This window comes from Ambystoma mexicanum, chromosome 9 (genome assembly GCF_040938575.1).
Source record: "Ambystoma mexicanum isolate Mex_15411 chromosome 9, UKY_AmexF1_1, whole genome shotgun sequence".
Lineage (NCBI taxonomy): Eukaryota > Metazoa > Chordata > Amphibia > Caudata > Ambystomatidae > Ambystoma > Ambystoma mexicanum.
The window spans coordinates 556024051-556045420 of NC_090931.1; the positions used below are offsets into that span (position 1 = coordinate 556024051).

Consider the following 21370-nt stretch of genomic DNA (forward strand, 5'->3'; position numbering starts at 1 on the left):
ATGTAGCAACCCAGCTTCCACCTCCCCACACCTGGGGCATTTTTGAGTGATCGAGCCTCCGAACCATGCGATCCTCTGGGGAGTCAGGTAGGCCCTGTGAGTAATGTAGAACTGGAGTTGTTGGAGCCGTGCATTTCTGGACACCTTTTTATGATATACCAGGACCCTCTTCCACTGACCCTCCGTCATTAGTTCACCCATCTCCTCCTCCCATTCATGCCTCAGTTGGGGCAACTCTTTCCCAGCCTTCGTTCTGAGGAGTTCGTATATTCGTGATATTTCATGCCCACCCTCTGAGACATCATACATAGTCTCAAGGGTGGCATCAGGATCATCTGCCAGTGCCGTCTCCGGCCATCTCTTTCTCACACGTTTTACTAGCCTAGCATGGGTGATGTACTGGCCTCTATGTACCCCCGTCTCATCCTGCAACTTCTGAAAGTCCAGCGCCTCCCCCTCTCTCCATATGTCCCCCAGCGTGGCCAGGCCCACCGGCTCCCAATGCCTACGGACAGAGCGAAACAGTTGGGTGTCGTTTTCACACAGGGCCACCAGCGGGACCTGCCAAGATAGTGGTTCTGACTCCCCCATCAGTTTCCATGTTCTGTGCCAGACCTCCCATCCCAACCTCAATAGCCACCCTCTTCCCGTCAGTTTATTCCTTTGTAGCCACACCACCTCTCTCAGGAAGTATGGGGCCGCATCCTCACGCAGCAGCCTAGATTCCGCCGAATCTTCATCAGACAACCACCTGGCCACATACAAAAGTTGTCCCGCCAGATAATATAGTTCGAAGTTGGGCAAGCCTATACCCCCCTTCTCGTACGGGTTCTGAAGCTTCCAAAGGGCCACCCTATTCCTGGAGTTACCCCACACGAAGCCCCTACACATACTATGAAGTCGTACAAATAGGCTTTTAGGGATCAAGTACGGGACGTTCACGAAGAAGTGCAGGAGTCTGGGAAGTACCACCATTTTCAGCAAAGCCGCCCTCCCCATCATGGACAGGGGCAATCTGGACCAGAATGTCATGCTGTTCCTGACCCCCTCTATGGCTTTCTCTGTGTTATGCTTGTGCACCGCCTCAGTCCGGTGGTAAATATTTACCCCCAGGTACCTAAACGTGTCGGTCCGCCATGGTATTGGCAACACAGGCAGCCTCTCCAACGGGACGTCCCTGTACCCGCCCAAAGGGAACAGGCTAGACTTACCGGGGTTCACTGATATGCCCGAGAGGACAGCGTAATGATCCAATACTTCCAATACGTACTGCAGGTTCTCCTCCGGGTAGCGGAGGTACAACAGCATATCGTCCGCATAGAGAGATGTTAAGTGGCTGCCGCTGGCAGTGTTAATGCCCACCTCTCCGTATTGTTGTCGCAGGCATATCGCCAGCGGTTCCAGCGCAACTATATATAACATGGGTGACCAAGGGCATCCCTGCCTGGTCCCCCTGCTAAGCTGCCAGGCATCCGAGACTGTGGCCCCAGTCTTGACCCTAGCCACCGGGCTGCTATATAACAACTGGACCCATCTGATATAACCAGCACCCACGCCGTATCCCTGCAGGGCCGCTTTCAGCCAAGGCCATCTCACTGAATCAAAGGCCTTGACCGCATCCAGCGACACTACCGCCATCTCGCCCGTGTCATCCTTAGTATGGTCGATAACATGGTGCAGCCTCCTATGGTTATCACTGATATTCCTGCCTGGGACATATCCCGTTTGATCCGGGTGGATCAGCTTGCCAATCACCTTCTTCAACCTGTTGGCCAGCACCGCCGTGAGTATTTTGCTGTCCTGGTTTAGCAAGGACAGCGGTCTGTAAGATCCACACTCAACAGCCGGCTTGCTTGGTTTCAGTAATGGGACAATCATAGCCTCGCGGAGGGACAACGGGAGTTCTCCCTGTTCGTATGCCTCGTTAAACAAGGCCAGCAGAGGCTGCAGCAGCTCCTGCACGTACACCTTGTAAAACTCACCAGGCAGGCCATCCGCCCCGGGTGCCTTGCACGTGGGGAGGCCCCGGATCACCACCTCCAGCTCATCAGAAGTGATAGGGGCGTCCAGTTCCTCCCGCTCCAGGTCGTCTAGGGTGGGCAGACCAATGTCTTCCAGTGTGTTCAGGATGTCCTGGCTCCTGTTCTCCCCAGTGTCCTCATACAAACGTTTGTAGAACCTGAGGAATTCTTCGTTCACCCCGTCCTGAGTGTTGCGAAGACCACCGTCCTCACCACGGATCTCATGGATAACCACTCGGGGGGACTCACTCTTGTACAGCCAGGCCAACAGTCTGCCTGGCTTGTCGCCCCCCGCATGCAGCCTCTCAGTGTATTTCCTGTGGTTCAGTCTACATAGTCGGTCCCAAAGAGCGCTGCACGCCACCTGAAGGTCTCCCATCCTAGTCTTGTCTACCTGAGTGGCATTCTCAAGACGAGCCAGGCTCTCCAGTTCCCTTTCGGTGTCCTGAAGCTCCCTCTCGATACCCCCTTGAAGTCCCTTGGATTTAGAGATCGCCACTCCGCGCACCACTACCTTAAAGGCCTCCCACAGAGTTCCCGTAGAACGCACACTACCCGTGTTTATCTCGAAATATTTCCCGATGGCAACCCTCAGGTCCTCCCGGAAACCCTCATCCTGCAGTGCTTCCGCCCGGAGTCTCCATGTGGGGACCCGAGGCCTAGGGGGTTGGTGTCGCCACTCTACTACCAGGGGCGAATGGTCCGACAATACTCGAGCTTTGTATTCCGCCTCCACTATTTCGCCCGCTATCTCGGCAGTTCCAAACACATAATCCAATCTCGAATATGAGTCGTATGGCGCTGCATAATGCGAATACTGCCTCTCCATGGGGTGGAGTCTCCTCCACACATCCACCAGTCTCAAGTCTCCTAGCAATGTCCCGAGCGCCTTGGCCGCCGGCGACATTTTCCCTTTGGTGTCTGCGGACCGGTCAATTTTGGGATCTAAGGCACAATTGAAGTCCCCACCCCACACCATTGCGCCCCCTACCAAGGGGCCAAGTTTGCCATAGAGGGATCTAAAGTAGGCTGCAGTATCATGATTGGGGGCATACAGGTTGAGGATGTGTACTTCCCTGTTCTCCAGGAGTCCTGTTATCGCCACCATTCTACCCTCCGGGTCCACTGTCGAGTCGAGCACCCGAAACGGCACATGCGGCGCCACCCAGGTGATGACCCCTCTAGCATACGCCGAGTACGTGGCACCCACTACCTTGCCCTTCCACTTCCTCATAACCACCTCCAATTTCTCCCTGGTGAGGTGGGTCTCTTGTAGCAGGGCTATATCTATCCGCATCCTCTTCAGGTATAACATGACTTTGTTTCGCTTGAGGTAACTATTGAGGCCTCGGACATTCCAGGTAACTATGCGAAGACTATCCGATGCCATCGGTTTGGTCTGTATTCAGCCCCGCCCTCCCCACAATACCCCCTTGGTCTAACACTCCGCCGGCTCTTCCGCCCTTGATCCCCATCCCCCCTCCCTGATCCCCAACTGCACACCACAGCAAACAACCCCTCCCATCCCAACAAAAGCCCAGCTCCATCCCTGGATCTCAGGCCCACCCGCGTCTGGTCTTATCCCGTTTACAAGGAATAGGACCCCGCGGGGCGTCGCCGATCTAACAGCGACCTAACTAACTAGATATATTACTAATGGGGACAAAGGAAGCCTCCTGGAGCTCCCAATCAAGTGACCACGGGTAGGCACGCCCAATGGGCCAGCCAGTCAGTACCACATCATACGCATCACATACCGTACAAATGACTATATTCAAGTCCCAATGTCTCGGCCCCGTTGCCCCAGGCGGCCCAGCCATAAGCTACTTATCTTCCGTAGTCTCTGCCTGGATGCCTGATTCTTGAGGACTGCCCAGCGCGTCTAGCCAGTCCATCGCCTCAGTCGGTGTTTCGAAAAACAGGGATCTGCTTTTGTAGAAAACTTTCAATTTGGCCGGGTAGAGTAGCATATAGCGATGGCCAGCTTCACGAAGTCTCCTTTTCACCGCTCCGAAGTGCATCCGACTCCGCTGTACTTGTAGCGTGTAGTCAGGGTAGGCCGTAATCTTGGCCGATCCTCTGTCAATCGTTCCCCCTTTTCGAAAGAATTCAAGAATCTTTTCGCGATCACGGTAGTTCAGAATTTTCGCGATCACCGGCCGCGGGGGGGCCCCGGGAGGCGGCCTCCTGGTCAGGGCCCTATGAGCTCTCTCAATTGCAAACCCCTGGGTCAGTACCCCGCCGGTAATCTCCTTTAAAAACATGGATTCCACAAATTCCGTGGGGTCTGGCCCTTCAGTACCTTCAGGTAGGCCCACGATACGGATATTGTTGCGTCTGGCACGTCCCTCCGCCTGCTCCGCTCTGTCCTCCAGGTTGCCCACCGTTGCACAAGGGCGTGTAGCTCCTTTTTATGAGCAGCGCAATCTGCCGTGTTCGTGGCCGTCTCCTTCTCGATGGCCCCTGCGCGTTCCGAGACCGCCCTCACATCCAACCTAAGCAGATTCACCTCCTCCTGGACGGCACCGATCTTGAGGTTTAAGCCTTCCTGTAGCTCTTTCATGGCGAGGCCCAGCTTGGTCTCCCATGCCACTTTTAAGTCCGCAATCGCCGCCAGCACCTCCTGTATCGTGCCAGGTGACTCCGCAGTCGTCACGGGGGTCTCTTTGATCTTGCCTCCTTCCGCCCCTGGGGGGGACTTGGCGTAAGCCTCCTTCGTGGGCTGTTTGTCCTTGGGTTTCACCGCTCTCGTGGTCATATTGTTGTATGAGTCGGGCAGGGGCCCGTCTCGCCAGGCACCGAGGGGGAGTCACGCCACCCGACGTCCAAAGCCTGACCCACCACACCATGGGGCATCCAACACGCCCGGAGCGCTCCGACCACCAGGCCCACGGTCCTGTCGTTACAGCCACATCCGTTCGGCACTCCTGCTCGCTGGGCTACCGTGCGTCCTAGGCGGCGCTCATGTATTTTAGTCTCCGAGCAAAGGGACGCAAAGGTCCAGCACTCATGATCGCGACACTGACTTCATGATCCTCGGTGTTCGCAACGTGTCGCCGCCATTTTGTCTTGTCCGCCTCCTCAGGGCTCGTCTCAGTCAATCACAATTATTTCGGTTTCTAAGCCTTCTGGACGTCCCCAACTTTCACAGGGTGTAGTGGTGGCATTCACACACCTGGACATCGATTTCCAACGTCGGCCGGCACCCGTGGACGTACCCCTCCACCAGGATCAAAACAGGATCAGCGGAGCTCCTCCAGAGTGCGACCTCTTACATGGCCGTCCAAGCCACGCCCCCCGCAAGACTTATCCTTGGCCTCAAGCCCAGGGACTGCATCTCTCCCGCACTGAAATCCCTCCACCGGCTCCCTGTGGCTGCTTGGGTCAGGTTCACGACCCTCTGCGTAGTCCACAAAGCTTTCTGGGGCCTATCTACAGCACTCTCTTCCTAAATACTCTCCTTATAGAGCCTTCCGCTGGTCCTCCAACTCTTTGCGGGTGAGCAGTTTTTCCAAGCAGAAATTTGGGGTTAGATCTTTATCCTCTGCAGGTGCCTCCCTCTGGAACAGCCTCTCTCTGCCTCTCTCCACCTTGAACCGGAGCTCCTTAAGTTCCGGAAACTCCTCAAGACATTCCTCTGCTCTTCCTCTTTCTCTCTCTCCCCTGCTAACCTTCTCTCTCTTTCTCTCTGCCTCACTCCTCCATCTTTCCCCTAACTCTGTTCAGCTTTTGCTGACTGGTCGCCTGGCTCACCTCCAGAGATTCACAGGTCCCAGGCTCACCGCCAGTATTTGCACTTGCCTCGAGGCCTCTGCTATATGCTCAGCACTACTGCACTTTCAGCATACGTTCCATGAGAGGGGTAACCTCTGTGCACTTAACCCAGGGCCCTGCTGGACTAGGCGCGCGTCTCCCCCTGCCTCCTCCCTTGCTCTTCCGTCTGTACACTTGCATGACCTAAATTTACTAGGCCTAGTAAGTTCTGTCTTGTCTCCCTTTGTCTCCCCTCCCTAATCTAGTTGCGCCTGAAACACTTCACGCACTTGCACTAGGAGAGGCCTAGTGCGCTAGTTACTTTTTTGTTAGATCATACGTAAACCTCAAAGCCTAAGAATGACTACTGTATTCCCCTGCTCCCTTACCGCTTTGAAGCACTTTGAAGTACTTCACTTGTGTCTAATCCCTGTACAAATTAACAATTACAATAAACCAAAGTAATGAAAATTCAGACATTTCTGAACATCGGCGATGATTCTGTCTTTAACTATCTGCCACATTGGTTCAATATTCTCGGGTTTCACATTGAATGTCCCCCTTGAAACCATCAGAGACTGCGAGTATGAATTCAAAAGGGTTTCCTTTTCTTTTTCTTCTTTTTTTCCCCACACATCTGTCGGGGCCAATCTGGATAAGGCGATGACGGGCCCAAATAATTAGGACTACTAATATGCAAAACGCTGCGCCCCTCCCATATACAACTTTGCTCATCTTGTGTAGCTTAACCTGCTCTCACTGTTTCTTCGTAATCGAAAAGATTTTTTTTTCGCATGAAGTCACCTTCTTCTATGGGCACTAACAGCCAAGACTTCGGATAACCGGTTCCTGACTCAAGCCATGACCTGCAGTCGTAACCTCCACCTGTTTAAGCAATCCAAACCAGCCTCTGTGAAGCTCCAACTATTAGTCACTGGAATGTCCCTAAGACCTCCCATGTTAAAAGGCACCAAAAAATGCACAGAGGATCAAAGCGAGAAAAAGGCAGCGCAAATCACTTGGAGCCTCTGGGCAACTCTAACTAATTGCCACTTTTGATATACATAAACGTCCTGTGCTACAGAGCCAAAAATAGGCACAGACGCACTACTGGCAGTGTGGGTGGGGTCACAGTGCCCCACAGCATAGGTCACTGTGATAAACCAGAAGGTGTCTCACCCGCTAATCCTCTGAGATCAGTCATCAAGGGTTCATAGACATAATTTCGAATACAAAATATTCGAAAGTCAAAAAGTCGAAAAAAAAACGCCGAAAAAAAAAATGTCGAATTTTTTTTTAATGACGTTTTTTTTTTCGAAATGGGGGGGTTCCCCCCAACCCCCTTTTTTTTTTATTTTTACCTATTTTTTTCACAGAAACTAGAGCCCAAAAAAAAATATCGAAAAAAAAAACAATTCGACATTTATTTTTTCGACATTTTTGATTCGACTTTTTTGACTTTCGAAATTATGTTTTCGAAATTATGACTGGACACCGTCATCAAGGTGGCCAGGACATGACCATCGCTTTTGGATCCATTTCCTGGAGTGGGACACCATGGCGAGACATGGTATCCCTCTCTTCCCTGCAACACCTTTACCCCAGCCTACCCAGTAGGATATATGTAAACTCTACCACTCCTTCTCCCCCCTTTCCTGCACAAAGACTTTCACACAGACGGCCCGCTCTGGGAGAAAATAGACTCGTACCCGAGCCGTTTACCTGACATGTCCCATTACTATGGCCAGGCAAGGTCAGGCAATTAGTGGTAACCATTCACACCTGACTTCCATTAAACTTCCCCACATGGATAAAGGTGGAGTATGGGAGCACACTCTGAGTGAGCAAAGCACACAAAGGAACATTAGTTTTGAGATGGCAGCTGAACGAGAGAAGAAAGATGGCAAACCAGGAAGGGGGCACACGGAGGGAGATGCCCTTTACTTTTCCAGCGGAAAGCCGTTACTTTCTAGACCCCTTCAGATTTCAGAGCATAAGGCCAAGAAACCAGACTGAACAATCCTACATTGTGTGTCCGAGATAACTGCACGGCTGATTGAGTCAGAGGGAAGCAGCAGCCGCCATGGTACCGTCCTTAGCTCCAAGAGCAAATAAAGGTCAACATAGCCGGTGAGTTGGAGAAACCAATGCAAGACCTGTCTGTGTTAAAGTCAAGGTTGCAAACGGCAACATTGTATACAAAGAGCAAGGATAAAGATTGCTGAACGCGTGGGATGAAAGACGCGATGACAGCCTAACTGCTGATGGATGTTTGAACTGTAGCAAAGAAGTTACACTATACGTGACAGAGTGGTTCAGCACTGCGACTGTGCTCAATTGAAGGTCTCTGTAAGATATTCAGCCAAGAAGTGGCAGAAACTAAAGTAAAATATAAAGAAAAATTGGTGTGAATTGAAGTGGCCCTGCAGTAGTTTAAGCAAAACCGATTGCACAATAGAAAGTCTTCAGTTTTTGATACAAAGGGGTCAGAACCCGTACGAGAGGGATCCGTGGTCTGAGCCCGAAAGAGGGAGACCAATCGTCAACATTATGCTAAAGGGATCTGAGCCCGAATGAGGGGGATCACTGGCCTAAGCAGAGGAGACCAATTGCAAACCTGTGAATGTGAAAATCCTGATAAGAAAGAGCTTTTGGTGTTTGTTAAGTCAGGCCCTCTGCAATAAGAGACTGTCATTTCGGAGAGAGACTTTGGCAGAAGGCGCTGAAAACGTGGCTAAGGAAAGCCAACTGCTCACCTATCCTGACACCATTCAGAGGTTAATAATATGAGGCTGGGCATACTACTAAGCACAAAGATCCAAAGCTCCACTCTGTGCCATGTATCCCACTCTCACCGTGGCACTCTATCCTCCCATACAACTCCATGTGGCAGCAGCCTCATCAATCCTCAGTCTTGCTAGACACTACCTCAACATTCAAAATACGACGACACTGGTTCAACCCGCTTCTACACTGGACTCCACACAACGCTGAGCCATGCTCCACTTCCTGGTTGTCCCGAAATTAGAGGAAGGGACCTACGCCCGTCAAGCCGATCAACAAGGGCCGCTTCTGATGAAGAGAGCTTTCCCGTGGCGCACCTCATCTCCCATCCCAGTGTAGAATGCGATGGTGCAGGGAAACTGTTTCCCTTTAGTCTTTGACTTTTTGCCTGTTTTGGTAACTGTTATAACAGTCCACACAGCATCCTACAGTGCAGTGCATGGGGATACTTTTGTATCACCGTAGACTTTTACACTGGGGATTTTTGGTTACTTTTATATGTGCCTGAAGACAAGCAGTTACGTTTTTTAAAATTATTGCAGTATTTTTTGTGAGCATATCTGCGTTTGCTGCATCTGCCTACTAAACCTGGCTAGTGCCCTAAAATGGCCATGTCATGAAGTTTTCCGCTTTTCTTTGGCCATATTGTTTCTTGGCCTTCTTCCTGCCGTCTCAGGTCAGGAAATCCCTAATATGCATTGGCCTGGAAAAAATGCTGCTGTTGCGGGCTTGTGCATGCCATTTGTGTGTGGACACAGAAAGTGAGTGGGACTGTCTGGTTCCAGTCCACAACTGTGGTGCCTTGAAATTCTAGTGTGCGTGCATGCATGCGTAAAACCCACCCTGCTATTCTAGGACCTCGGGCTGAGTGAGTTGTGCAGATCCTTGCTATTGGAGGTCTGAGGTTCACCACTCACCTGAATTTAGGATAAGGAGGAGTCCTGCAGCCATTCCAGGAGATCAGCAACAGAGCCAAATATCCTGGTTAGCTGTGCAGCCGACTGAAGAGGTCTGGCAGCCTTTCCTGCAACTGTCCCGGTGAAGCCCTGCTGGACTACCTATCTGAGAGGCTGGTGCTCTGTCTTCCCGCATTCCTGCAACTTTGAGCCTTCAGAATCATCCCAAGACCACCCTGTGGACAACCAGCTCTGAATTGGGCTACCATGCCAGAAGCGTTGCCGTTCCACGTTTTTGTCTGGAACTTTGGTGGTTGCCAGCTAGTCCTACAAGTCGTCTTCCTGCCAAGTATCAGCTTCCCAGCATCAAGGGATCCTGTCTTGGAAGGCTTTCTTCGTTCGTGACTGGAGAGGTGCCTGCTGTCACCCGTGTGCTGTGACTGTCGCTGGAACTGGCTCCCTTCTGTCTGGTGCGTCCGGTAGTGTCCTGCACCGGTGTCTGCTGCATTTCTTCTTCGGAAAGGGTTGCACTCAGCTCCTGTACCCAACCATAATCCTCCATGCAACCCGCAGCTCCTGGCATCATCTACTGGATCCAGCATCCGGAAAACCTACCTCCAGCGACTCCCAGTTGACCTGCCAAGTCATTTGGGAAAATCGGAATAAGGGTGGGGAGTAATTGCAATAGTTACATCCACCCATATCTCCCCAATAATAAACTCTGTGAATAACTTAGATTTATTCCATTCCCTTGCTGTTAAAACATTTTTTTTTAAATATCCATTCTAAAAGATAGGAAAACTAGATTGCGGACTTGTAAAATCCTTGAAGTCTTCTGGAACATTTTTCACCAACACAAAGACGCTTCCTGCTTTTGTCCCCTCTCCTAGATGGAACTTTGTAACTTTTGGCCATTGGATTGGACTTGTAAAGTTGGGTGTTAATTCTTCCCAACTGGTTTTCATTACTGCATAATTATTTACCTTCCTTTCAGGTGTTTAAGTGAATTGTGTGCATTTCTGAAAACGAAAGGTGACTGTATATGTTTTATAACGGAGTGTTGTGTGATAGTGTTACCTGCTTGATTCCTTGTTCTAGTGTTATTGGGCCTATAATAGAGTATTTTTGTGCTTGCCTGTCTACGCAGAATCATTGTGTATTTCAGTGTGTAGATTCATTGTAGACGCTTGACCCCGCTGAACTCTCCTTAGACTAAGTCTTGACCACTCTCCATACTTACCGCGATTGGGTTTGGCTAACCTAACCTTGAGCCTACTGTCCTTTCATGTATGTGCCCCTTGTAAGTTGTGTGCAAATGAGTTTTCCAAGTTTGCACTGGCTTGAGCTGAGTTTTTTTTATATGCTTTAGGTCTTCAAGCATGCTCATCCCCAAGCAAGCTTGGCGTATTTGGCCAATCGGTGTACATAACATTTGTTGCAGACCCGTTTCTTCGGCACAGAGTGTGTAGGTGTGGTCTTAGAGCCTCATTTTTTTAAGTTCTTCTTTATTTTGTAGCCATATGGCTGCCAGAAGAGGTCTCGTTAAACTGACCACATGCGGACCCTTTGCCGCTGGGGACTGAATGCAAGGGCTTCACTGTCAATCTCCCTTTTGGAGGCAGCACAGGGACAACGATGTATATCCTCACAGATTCCACAGCCTAGATTTCATTTTCACAGGTTGAGGCCTTATTCAGCTCCACATCAGCCTGCATTGCATAAGCCGCCCAGCATTCACCCGATTGTCTTGCAGAGTGTTTTTGGCTGGAGTGCTTACAGGCCGAGCAAGTGTCCTCTACGTGATCCTTTGAAAGACAGCGGTTAATCAGTATGTGTGCCTTTTCAAGGGAACTCTGTGCTACTGTTGGAATGGAACCTAAAGAAGTAAAGGTGCAATAGAAGCAATCTGTGAAGGTAGGAGTTAACAGCATTCTCGATGGCCCTAAGAAAGGCTCACCCACCCCCACCCTCCTTACTGTACACTTGGAGGCGGGTTAAAGCTCGACATTTTTGCGTTTGTGATGTCTCATTGAGTGAAGCTATGTGTCGCCAGTGAAGTCTTTGACCGTCTTTCAGTTCGCAGCGTTGAAATGATCAGTGATATTAAAAACTGTTCTTTTTAGGTTATGAAGATTGCAAGATCTGTGTTCGTGCTTTTATATGTAACTTTGTAACATGCTGAAAATAAAGTATAATTGATATTAAAAACAGTACACAAAACTAAAAATCTTTACGCATGGACTCACATGCAACCAAGCAATGGTGGTAAAAACCAATACGAGGATATTGACGCGTGACGGATCTAATGTTTTTAGATCCCTCACGTGTACATGTAGGGTATGAAAAGTATGACAGGGACCACTGTCCCCACACTCTTTACTTTGTAAGTGAACTATTTGTACTACTCCGGACCAACCAATAAATGGCAGCCTATGCAAAACAGTTGAATCTAAATAGATTTGCAAGCCTCAGAAATATATACAGCAAACACTATCAATTTTACGGTGAGTTTAAAAATGCATAAAAAGCCCTTCTACCTGAAATGTGAGGTTAGAAAATGTCCCTCTAGAACAGACTCCCTGCCTCTCTGAAACTCGAGGAGAACCATCTCCGGTTCCAGAAGCACCTCAAGACCTTCCTCTTTGCTTCTGCTTTCTCTCTTCCTCTCCCCTACTGATTTCCTGTCTGATACTGCACTGGTCACCTAGCTACCCTCTGATTTCAGGCTCAGGTCCCTAACCGCCCAGTTGCACACCTGCACTGCCTCCCGGCAACCCTTGCACTTGGGTCTGTATCTGTAACCCTACAGCCCCCCTACCTGCACTTTTGGACACCTGCTGTCTGCACTTACCCTTGCACCTGCCACCTACTGGCCACACTTCGTTATTGTTTTGATCCCTTGTACAGCACTGCCCCCTCCCCTTTCCCCTGGCACTTTTCCCTTCTCCCCTCCCTGCACTTGCACGATCTCAATGTCACTTGGTATAGTAAGATCATTGTCTCAGTCCTCCCTCTGTTTCCCCTTTCTTGCCTCGTCATGCCTTGAAACACTTGGCGTGTTACAAATGCCATGTCATTTCAGCTAACAAGCCACTAATACAACGGTACCACCATGCAGGCCACCCTGGAAGTTCATCTCCCGCTCATAGCCCCAAAGCAATGCATTGACGGTATGCAAATTGCGGGAAAGCATGCAATTTTGCCCCAGAAAATTAATGGGCGACATCACTGCAAACTAGAGCTCACTTACTGTGCTAAGTTAAAGTGTTGCAGAGTAGCCATTGGCCTTGTTGGCATATAGGCAGAGTGGCTTCTCAACAGACATATTCCAATTCTGTTAGTATGCACTAACATGCAGGTTTTGATGTAAACCAAGAGAATGCTTTACTCTGAGTTTTTTTCCGTGGTATATTTTTATATTTACTTATTTATTTGTTTGTAGTGCAGCGAAGCCCGCAGGCATCAGGGTGCGAAACATAAAGACGACAGACGAAACATGTAAAACAGGACTGAGGAGAAAAGCTTCATAGTTGAGGGTCTAGGTTTTTATTTTAATAGTAAAGTTTTCATTTTCTTCTTGAAATTCAAGAAGTTAGGTTCTATCCTCAGTACGACTTGGAGCTTGTTCCATTCTGCTGCTGCTTTAACTGGGAAATATCGTCCTAATCCGTTTACTTTGTTAACGCAGATGTTTTTCACCAAACCTTGTGCTTTTGATCTCAAAGACCGATTTGGTTCACATGATATTTGCTCCTTTAAGTATGCCCCAGAGGCAGTGGTGAACGATTGAGACTGCTTTGAAAGTAATGCGGTCTTCCAAGGCTAGCCAGTGGATTGACTTCCTATCTTCAGTAATCTGATCCCTCCTAGTTTTCTTTTTAATGACTATCACCACGTCATTCTGGATGACCTGGCATTAGACTATACAGCTTTGTTAGCTCCAAGTAATAAGGCATTTCCGTAGTCCAGTCTTGAGAGAATTGTAGCTCTAGGGATGGTATTGCAGTTTTTTTCATTTAGAACAGGTCTTATGTGCATGAGTAGCCGTTGGTAATACCGGCAGGTTTTTTTTTCCGGTACGTTACATGGGTGTCAGCCCCAAGGGTTGGTTCTAAGTGCACACCTAAGGTTTTAACTTTGTTAGAGACTGAGATGTTTGAGTTTTTTATATTGTATGAAGCGTAGTCTGAGTTAAGTTTGGCCCTAGCCTGGGAAGAGCCGAATATCATAAGCTCTGTTTTGCTACCGTTTAAACAGAGCCAGTTTGCTTTCATCCAGACTTCAATTACATTATAGATGTTTGAGACCTTCGAGCGGTCTATGCTGTGGCACCCGCTTAGTTCGACTATCAGATGGGTGTCCTCATGGAAGTTGATGAATAGCACCCCAAAGTTGTTAAGAAGGGTGCAAAGGCAGAGGAGGTATAGATTGAACAGAAGATGGGACAAGCTTGCCCTTGAGGTACCCCACAGTCTATGCGAGTAGGATTGGAGGTTTTGTCTCCCCAGTGTATTTTGGAACTTCGATCCGCAAGAAAAGAGGAAATCCAGTCAATAGCTTCCTGGGAGCAGTTTACCGATTTTTTTTCCAGTGCCTCTTGAAGTTTGTGAAGATCTAGCCGATCAAAAGCTGCTGATAAGTCTAAAAGAATCAGCATACCAGCCTTTCCTTTGTCAAGTATATTCAGCATTCTGGTCTGGATGTCGAGCAGCGCAACCTCAGTGCTTTGTGAGTTTCTAAAACCAGACTGTTGAGGATGGAGCGGATTACGTTCATCCACATAAGTTTGGAGCGTTTTGGTTGCTGCCTTATCTAAGATCTTTAATAGTAGATTACAATTTGTAATAGGACAGAGGTTTGTTGGATCTTGTTGGTCTAGTCCTGGTTCTTTAACTAATGGTGTAACAGTCACCACTTTTATGGCTGCCGAAAAATGTTTGTCTCTGAAGGAGGTGTTGTCCATTCTACGAAAGAGTGAAGTGAATGTGTCAATATTTCCCAAGATGACATTTGGGGGGGAAGGATGTTTTCTGAGCAGGTAGTCTGTCTGACAGAGGAGAGGAGCTTCTTCGTATCCTCTAAAGAGAGTGGATTAAACTTAAATGTATCCCCACTTAAGGTAATGGGATGGGAGACTGTGCTAGTGCAGACACCTGGCAAAGACCAATCAATGGCCTTGCAAGCCTTTTGAATTTTTTCATGAACGCCAAGTTGGGTTGAAAGAAAGGTGAAAGGGATGGTAGTTTTTCCACCGATTTTAGGATTTGAAAGAGCTTGCCCATAGAGTTAGAAGCTGTTGAGATTTGATAGTTATAAAAAAAATGTCTTTGCTTCAGTCGATTTTTCTTTATATTGTTTGTCTAGTTCTTTCCATTTCTGCTTGTTTTCTTCCGTTGGGCCTTTTAGCCACCATCTTTCTAGTCTCCTTTTTGCTTTTTTCAATTTTTTGGTTTCCATATGGTGTAAGCTGTTTTTGCTTCATAGGCATATGCAGTGATGTCACCTGTTATGTCATCAATGTGCTCATGATCTGTGCAATGGGGTGCTCAATGTTAAGGTGGCCTAGCTTGCAATACTTTCCACATTTCAAGGTTTGTTAAGTTAAACCATCTTATCTTCTTTCTGCAATTGTCAGATGGGCAGGAGCCCATCCCCACCACCTCCACCACCAGCAGCGCGGGACGACACCAAGCCAGCCCCACGAGCCTGGGTAAGCACCATCAGAGCACGAGCGCATGTTATCTGGAAACGCTGCTCCTCTTCGTTTCATTCTGTGAGAAGTCCTTCACCCCTGCAACTACATATAAAGAAAAGCTTTGTTTACCCAATTTCGCCATTTTTAGCACATTGTACACGTGGAAATCCACGAGCTGCCCGAAATGGCCGCCCTTATTTCCTGTTTACAGGATGCCTAGCAACCGTTAGCGATGCCCATTGGATCATCCACTGTTTATCCGTGAAAGTGCCCCGCCAGAAGGCGCGAGCCGGCACACTGATAAAGGCACTGGCCTGTCTGTGATGGAACATGCCTTTGTGCCCTCACCGTCGTCACACAACCGTGAGTACTGTGCCACCGTATTGGTATACACCTCATCGAGGGTATCATCTGTTGTTTGAACGCCACATTATCCTGCTTTTGTATCACATCTATAAGTGTGCCACGATAAATCCAGTAGTCCCAACACCCTTCAGCTACTGGAAGGCATTACCGTGAACTATCTAACATGGGCGAATTCTGAAAGCCACGGCCAGCCTTGCCCTATTCTGGTCAGCCCCTACACCATGCCTGATACCAACGACCTTAGACTTAAACATAAAACTCGGCCCTCTGTGCTCGACCCATTTGGCACTTGGCCGCCACGCTGACGGAGCACCATGCCACACTTTGCTCATCGTAGCTTGCACCATTTTGGGGCGCACTGTATTATGAAAGGTACTCTTCAACCATTACATTTACTAGACTGCGCTAGCAGCATACCTTTGAGCTGATCGGCATCAGCGCCAACCTGTTATTTGTGCCATTCCTCAAGTAACAATATCACATTATTATCCACTAGTCAATGCAATGTGCTAGTTTAAACATAGTACTAAGGTGTTGTGTTACACCAACTCTTTCGTATACCTCTACGTGGAATGTATATTGTCGGCATGATCTCTTCAACATTACTGTATCCCTTCATTGTATGTACTATGCCCTGTGATTCTACACACAAATAAGTAATGCTCACTGCTAGACTAATTTTATTTGACATCAAAGTGTAATGTATCTATCAGTTTGGTGCCCCTGCTGATTCATGGGCTTTAGACAGACCTATTTCAATTGCATCCTGCATCATTGTGTAATGTATCCCACAGCTTGTTACCCCTGCTGACCTGTGTGCAGTAGCCAGACCAACTAATTGTATCTCGCACCAATGTGTAATGTGCCCCGCAGCTAGGTGCCCCTGTTGACTTGTGTGCCTTAGCCAGACCAATTAATTGTATCTCATAGCAATGTGTAATGTACCCCGCAGCTAGGTGCCCCTGTTGATTTGTGTGCCTTAGCCTCGATACATCTCCTCCCCTACCAAACATATAACCATGCTAAGCCTTCTACTCGCCACCATGTTTTCATTTTGCATTGTAAAAGACTGCCTACCCTGTACAGGTAGTTACCTTCTCCCCCAGGGAAATGGCCTTTCCACAATGGGCTGCCACCGGCACCATCCTATCCCTTATCCTACCCCATTCCTACCCTCAACTCCACCTTTCCCACCCATTCAGGACTATAGCAATATTCAAAGCAACACAAGGATCATTAATAATCCAGAGTCCACAAGCAGCACCCTAAGCACGGCTACAGAGCACACTCTTACCAACCTGGACACCATTGCATCCTACCCTATTTCGGGTATCACCAGACTATGGTGTCTAAGATCTCGCAGCAATCGGCTCCATCGAACTCATAATGCATCGCCTGCTAATCATATACAGCAGAAGCACAACCCTCTCCCTAACTACAAACTTCATAAGACATCACCTATAGTTGCCACAAAACAACCCCACAGCATGCCAGTTTCGCATGCACTTATCACTACCATTTTGCCTCCGATAGAGCCACTTCCTAACTTCAAATGTGCGCTCATTAACGCCCACTCACTCGGAGCCCACGCTATTGAGGTCCATCACCATCACTGAACAACCATTTGAGCTTCTCATAGTTACAGAAACTTGGCTACACCAAGCATCTGGCCCTTTACTAGCCCTTGCCATCCCTCCAGGTTTTAATATTACCAGGACAGACAGATCCTAATGCACAAGGAGGCGGCGTGGCTGTAATAGCTAAAACCAACGTGTAAATTAGGTCTTGCCCCCTTGAAGAAATAGAAGGCTACAAACTCCTCCTACCAAATTCTCATCCAACCCTAAAACAGCAACTAACATTCTGGTCATTTCTAGATCACCTAACATCAGCACCCACCCGGACCTAGATATCTCGCTCCTATTAGCACCTCACATCAAACCTAATACCAGATGCATCATCCTAGGTGACATCAATTTAGGTTTCAATGATAAGCAGGATCACAAAGTTGATGCTTTCTGTGCTGCACTCCAAGACATGAACTTAACTTAATTAGTGAATGCACCTACCCACAATAAGGGAAGAACACTTGACTGGGTACTCTCGCTTAATTCCCAGGTATCCATCAAATTGATCACACCCCTTGACTGGACCGATCACCACTGCATCAATTTCACTATTTTCATTAACGAGACATGTGTCCCCAAGACCAAGACAACTGACACGTTTGAAACAAGAAACACCCGGAAGCTAACAGTTGATAACCTATCCCCTTTACTTAGTGATGCCTTTTCAACCTGTACTACCATAAGGGACAATCCTTGTCGCCTTGCAGATATGTACCACAAGTGCCTCTCAGTTACCATTGACTCAGTAGTACACATTATAACCAAAACGCGACGTGTCGATATACGCACAAGCTTTTGGTTCAATGATGAACTCGTCGCGCTTAAACGGACTAAAAGATCCCTTGAACATATACACAAAAAATCTGTCACAACAGACTCTGCCAATGCTTTCATAGCTGCCAATAAAATATATAAAGTTGTAATCATAACCCATAAAGCTAATGCATATAACACTTGCATTAATAACGCCACCTCAAACTCTAAGTAGCTTTTCACCATCCTTAGAGAACTGGAAAATCCAACCCCAGACACCACCCCGGCCTACTTTAGTAAAGAGTGGTGTACCATTATCCAAAATGCATTAACCTCTAAAATTGAATTACTACAAAAGAAAATAGTCATAAAAAGAAAAATCCTAGCTGACAAAAACACTCCTGAATCCACTCTCAATATAACGAATGACAATGCGAATATGCAATTCCACTTTTCTCCTGTGACCCAAGATTTAGTATTAGACACCATTTCTAAATTAAAAGCTGCGAACTGTAAAGGGCATAATTTCCCAGCTCATTTAGTCAAATTATGGGCCCCCACTCACACTCCTATTACCAACTTTGTGAATGCCTTGTTCAACACGAACACGGTCCCAGCTAGTATAAAAGAAGCATGGATGACCCCTCTACACCCAAATCCAAGCCCATCTAGAAGAAAACCAGCTCTTGGGAGCTAGACAATCAGGATTCAGGCCCAACTATAGCACCGAAACGGCACTCCTGGACTTGAAAATCTAGATGGACACCATTAGGGACGCTGGCAAACTCTGTATATTACTGCTGTTAGATCTATTGGCAGGATTCGATCTAGTGGACCACGATAAATTGTGCTACACTAGCAAATGTCTTTAGCTTCTCTAAAAACGCCACCCTCTGGGTGAAATCATTTCTTGCTGAACGTACGTCTAGAGCATGGGTGCACAACATACGGCCCGCGGGCCAGTTGCGGCCCGCCATGCCCTTTTGACCGGCCCGCGAGGCACAAAGACTTTCCTAATGGAAGGAAAGTCTTTGTTGTCTTCCGGGCCGGTGAAAACACTGGCCCTCATTGGCTAGCACACACACACGCATCACGTCGCTCCTACGAGCCACGTAATGCGTGTGTGCTGCACCAATGGAGGGCCAGCAGCACTACGGCTGGCGTGGCCCATAAGGCTTGATGCCGGAAGGCATTTCAGCCTTGGACCATGCCAGCCGTAGTGCGATTCCAGCTTACCTGCCTGCCTTCCAGCACGTCTCCGGTAAGTGGTCTGTTTGTGTTTGTGTGTCGGGTTTGTTTTGCTTTATGTTTGTGTGTATGAATGTTTGTGTTTTAATGTATTTTGAGTGTATGTTGAGATGCGGGGGTGGGGGGGTGTGTCGGATGTGTTTGAATGTTTGTGTTTTAATGTATTTTGAGTGCATGTTGAGATGCGGGGGTGGGTGGGGGTGTCGGATGTGTTTGAATGTTTGTGTTTTAATGTATTTTGAGTGTATGTTGAGGTGGGGGGGTGTGTCGGATGTGTTTGAATGTTTGTGTTTTAATGTATTTTGAGTGCATGTTGAGATGCGGGGGTGGGGGGGTGTGTCGGATGTGTTTGAATGTTTGTGTTTTAATGTATTTTGAGTGCATGTTGAGATGCGGGGGTGGGGGGGTGTGTCGGATGTGTTTGAATGTTTGTGTTTTAATGTATTTTGAGTGCATGTTGAGATGCGGGGGTGGGGGGGTGTGTCGGATGTTTGAATGTTTGTGTTTTAATGTATTTTGAGTGCATGTTGAGATGCGGGGGTGGGGGGGGTGTGTCGGATGTGTTTGAATGTTTGTGTTTTAATGTATTTTGAGTGTATGTTGAGATGCGGGGGTGGGGGGGTGTGTCGGATGTGTTTGAATGTTTGTGTTTTAATGTATTTTGAGTGCATGTTGAGATGCGGGGGTGGGGGGGTGTGTCGGATGTGTTTGAATGTTTGTGTTTTAATGTATTTTGAGTGTATGTTGAGATGCGGGGGTGGGGGGGTGTGTCGGATGTGTTTGAATGTTTGTATTTTAATGTATTTTGAGTGCATGTTGAGATGCGGGGGTGGGGGGGTGTGTCAGATGTGTTTGAATGTTTGTGTTTTAATGTATTTTGAGTGTATGTTGAGATGCGGGGGTGAGGGGGTGTGTCGGATGTGTTTGAATGTTTGTGTTTTAATGTATTTTGAGTGCATGTTGAGATGCGGGGGTGGGGGGGTGTGTCGGATGGGTGGGGGGGTGTGTCGGATGTTTATGAATGTTTGTGGGGGTTCGGGTCTGTATGGGTGCATGTTTGTGTGTGTGCTGAGTTGGGGGGTGGGGGATTTGGGTCTGTATGGGTGCATGTTTGTGTGTGTGCTGATTTGGGGGGTGGGGGGTTTGGGTCTGTATGGGTGCATGTTTGTGTGTGTGCTGATTTGGGGTGGTGGGGGGTTCGGGTCTGTATGGGTGCATGTTTGTATGTGTGTTGATTTGGGGGGTGGGGGGTTTGGGTCTGTATGGGTGCATGTTTGTGTGTGTGCTGATTTGGGGGGTGGGGGGTTCGGGTCTGTATGGGTGCATGTTTGTGTGTGTGCTGATTTGGGGGGTGGGGGGTTCGGGTCTGTATGGGTGCATGTTTGTGTGTGTGCTGATTTGGGGGGTGGGGGGTTCAGGTCTGTATGGGTGCATGCTTGAGTGTGTTTGGGGCATAGTGTTTGGTTGGGGGTGAGCGGGCCATGGGGCATAGTGTTTGGTTGGGGTGGGAGCCATGGGGCATAGTGTTTGGTTGGGGGTGAGGGGCCCATGGGGCATAGTGTTTGGTTGGGGTGAGGGGCCCATGGGGCATAGTGTTTGGTGGGGGCCATGGGGCATAGTGTTTGGTTGGGGTGGGAGCCATGGGGCATAGTGTTTGGTTGGGGGTGAGGGGCCCATGGGGCATAGTGTTTGTTTGGGGTGGGAGCCATGGGGCATAGTGTTTGGTTGGGGGTGAGGGGCCCATGGGGCATAGTGTTTGGTGGGGGCCATGGGGCATAGTGTTTGGTTGGGGTGGGAGCCATGGGGCATAGTGTTTGGTTGGGGGTGAGGGGCCCATGGGGCATAGTGTTTGGTGGGGGCCATGGGGCATAGTGTTTGGTTGGGGTGGGAGCCATGGGGCATAGTGTTTGGTTGGGGGTGAGGGGCCCATGGGGCATAGTGTTTGGTTGGGGGTGAGGGGCCCATGGGGCATAGTGTTTGGTGGGGGCCATGGGGCATAGTGTTTGGTTGGGGTGGGAGCCATGGGGCATAGTGTTTGGTTGGGGGTGAGGGGCCCATGGGGCATAGTGTTTGGTTGGGGGTGAGGGGCCCATGGGGCATAGTGTTTGGTTGGGGGTAGGGGGCCATGGGGCATAGTGTTTGGGTGAGGGGGCCATGGGGCATAGTGTTTGGTTGGGGGTGAGGGGGCCATGGGGCATAGTGTTTGGTTGGGGATGGGAGCCATGG

General features: G+C 48.7%; 1 protein-coding gene across 5 annotated transcripts in view; it reads left to right on the top strand.

Annotated features, from left to right (window-relative positions):
- Positions 1 to 21370, top strand: part of TRIM37 (tripartite motif containing 37) — a 1981866-nt gene that overhangs the window by 1170803 nt on the left and 789693 nt on the right. For 3 of the 5 annotated variants that reach the window (XM_069615154.1, XM_069615156.1, XM_069615155.1), the window contains one exon: positions 15090 to 15164. The exons of the other annotated variants lie outside the window; for them this stretch is intronic. In XM_069615154.1, the coding sequence (XP_069471255.1) occupies positions 15090 to 15164 (75 nt within the window). The remainder of the gene's footprint in view (positions 1 to 15089; positions 15165 to 21370) is intronic. 5 annotated transcript variants of the gene reach the window in all.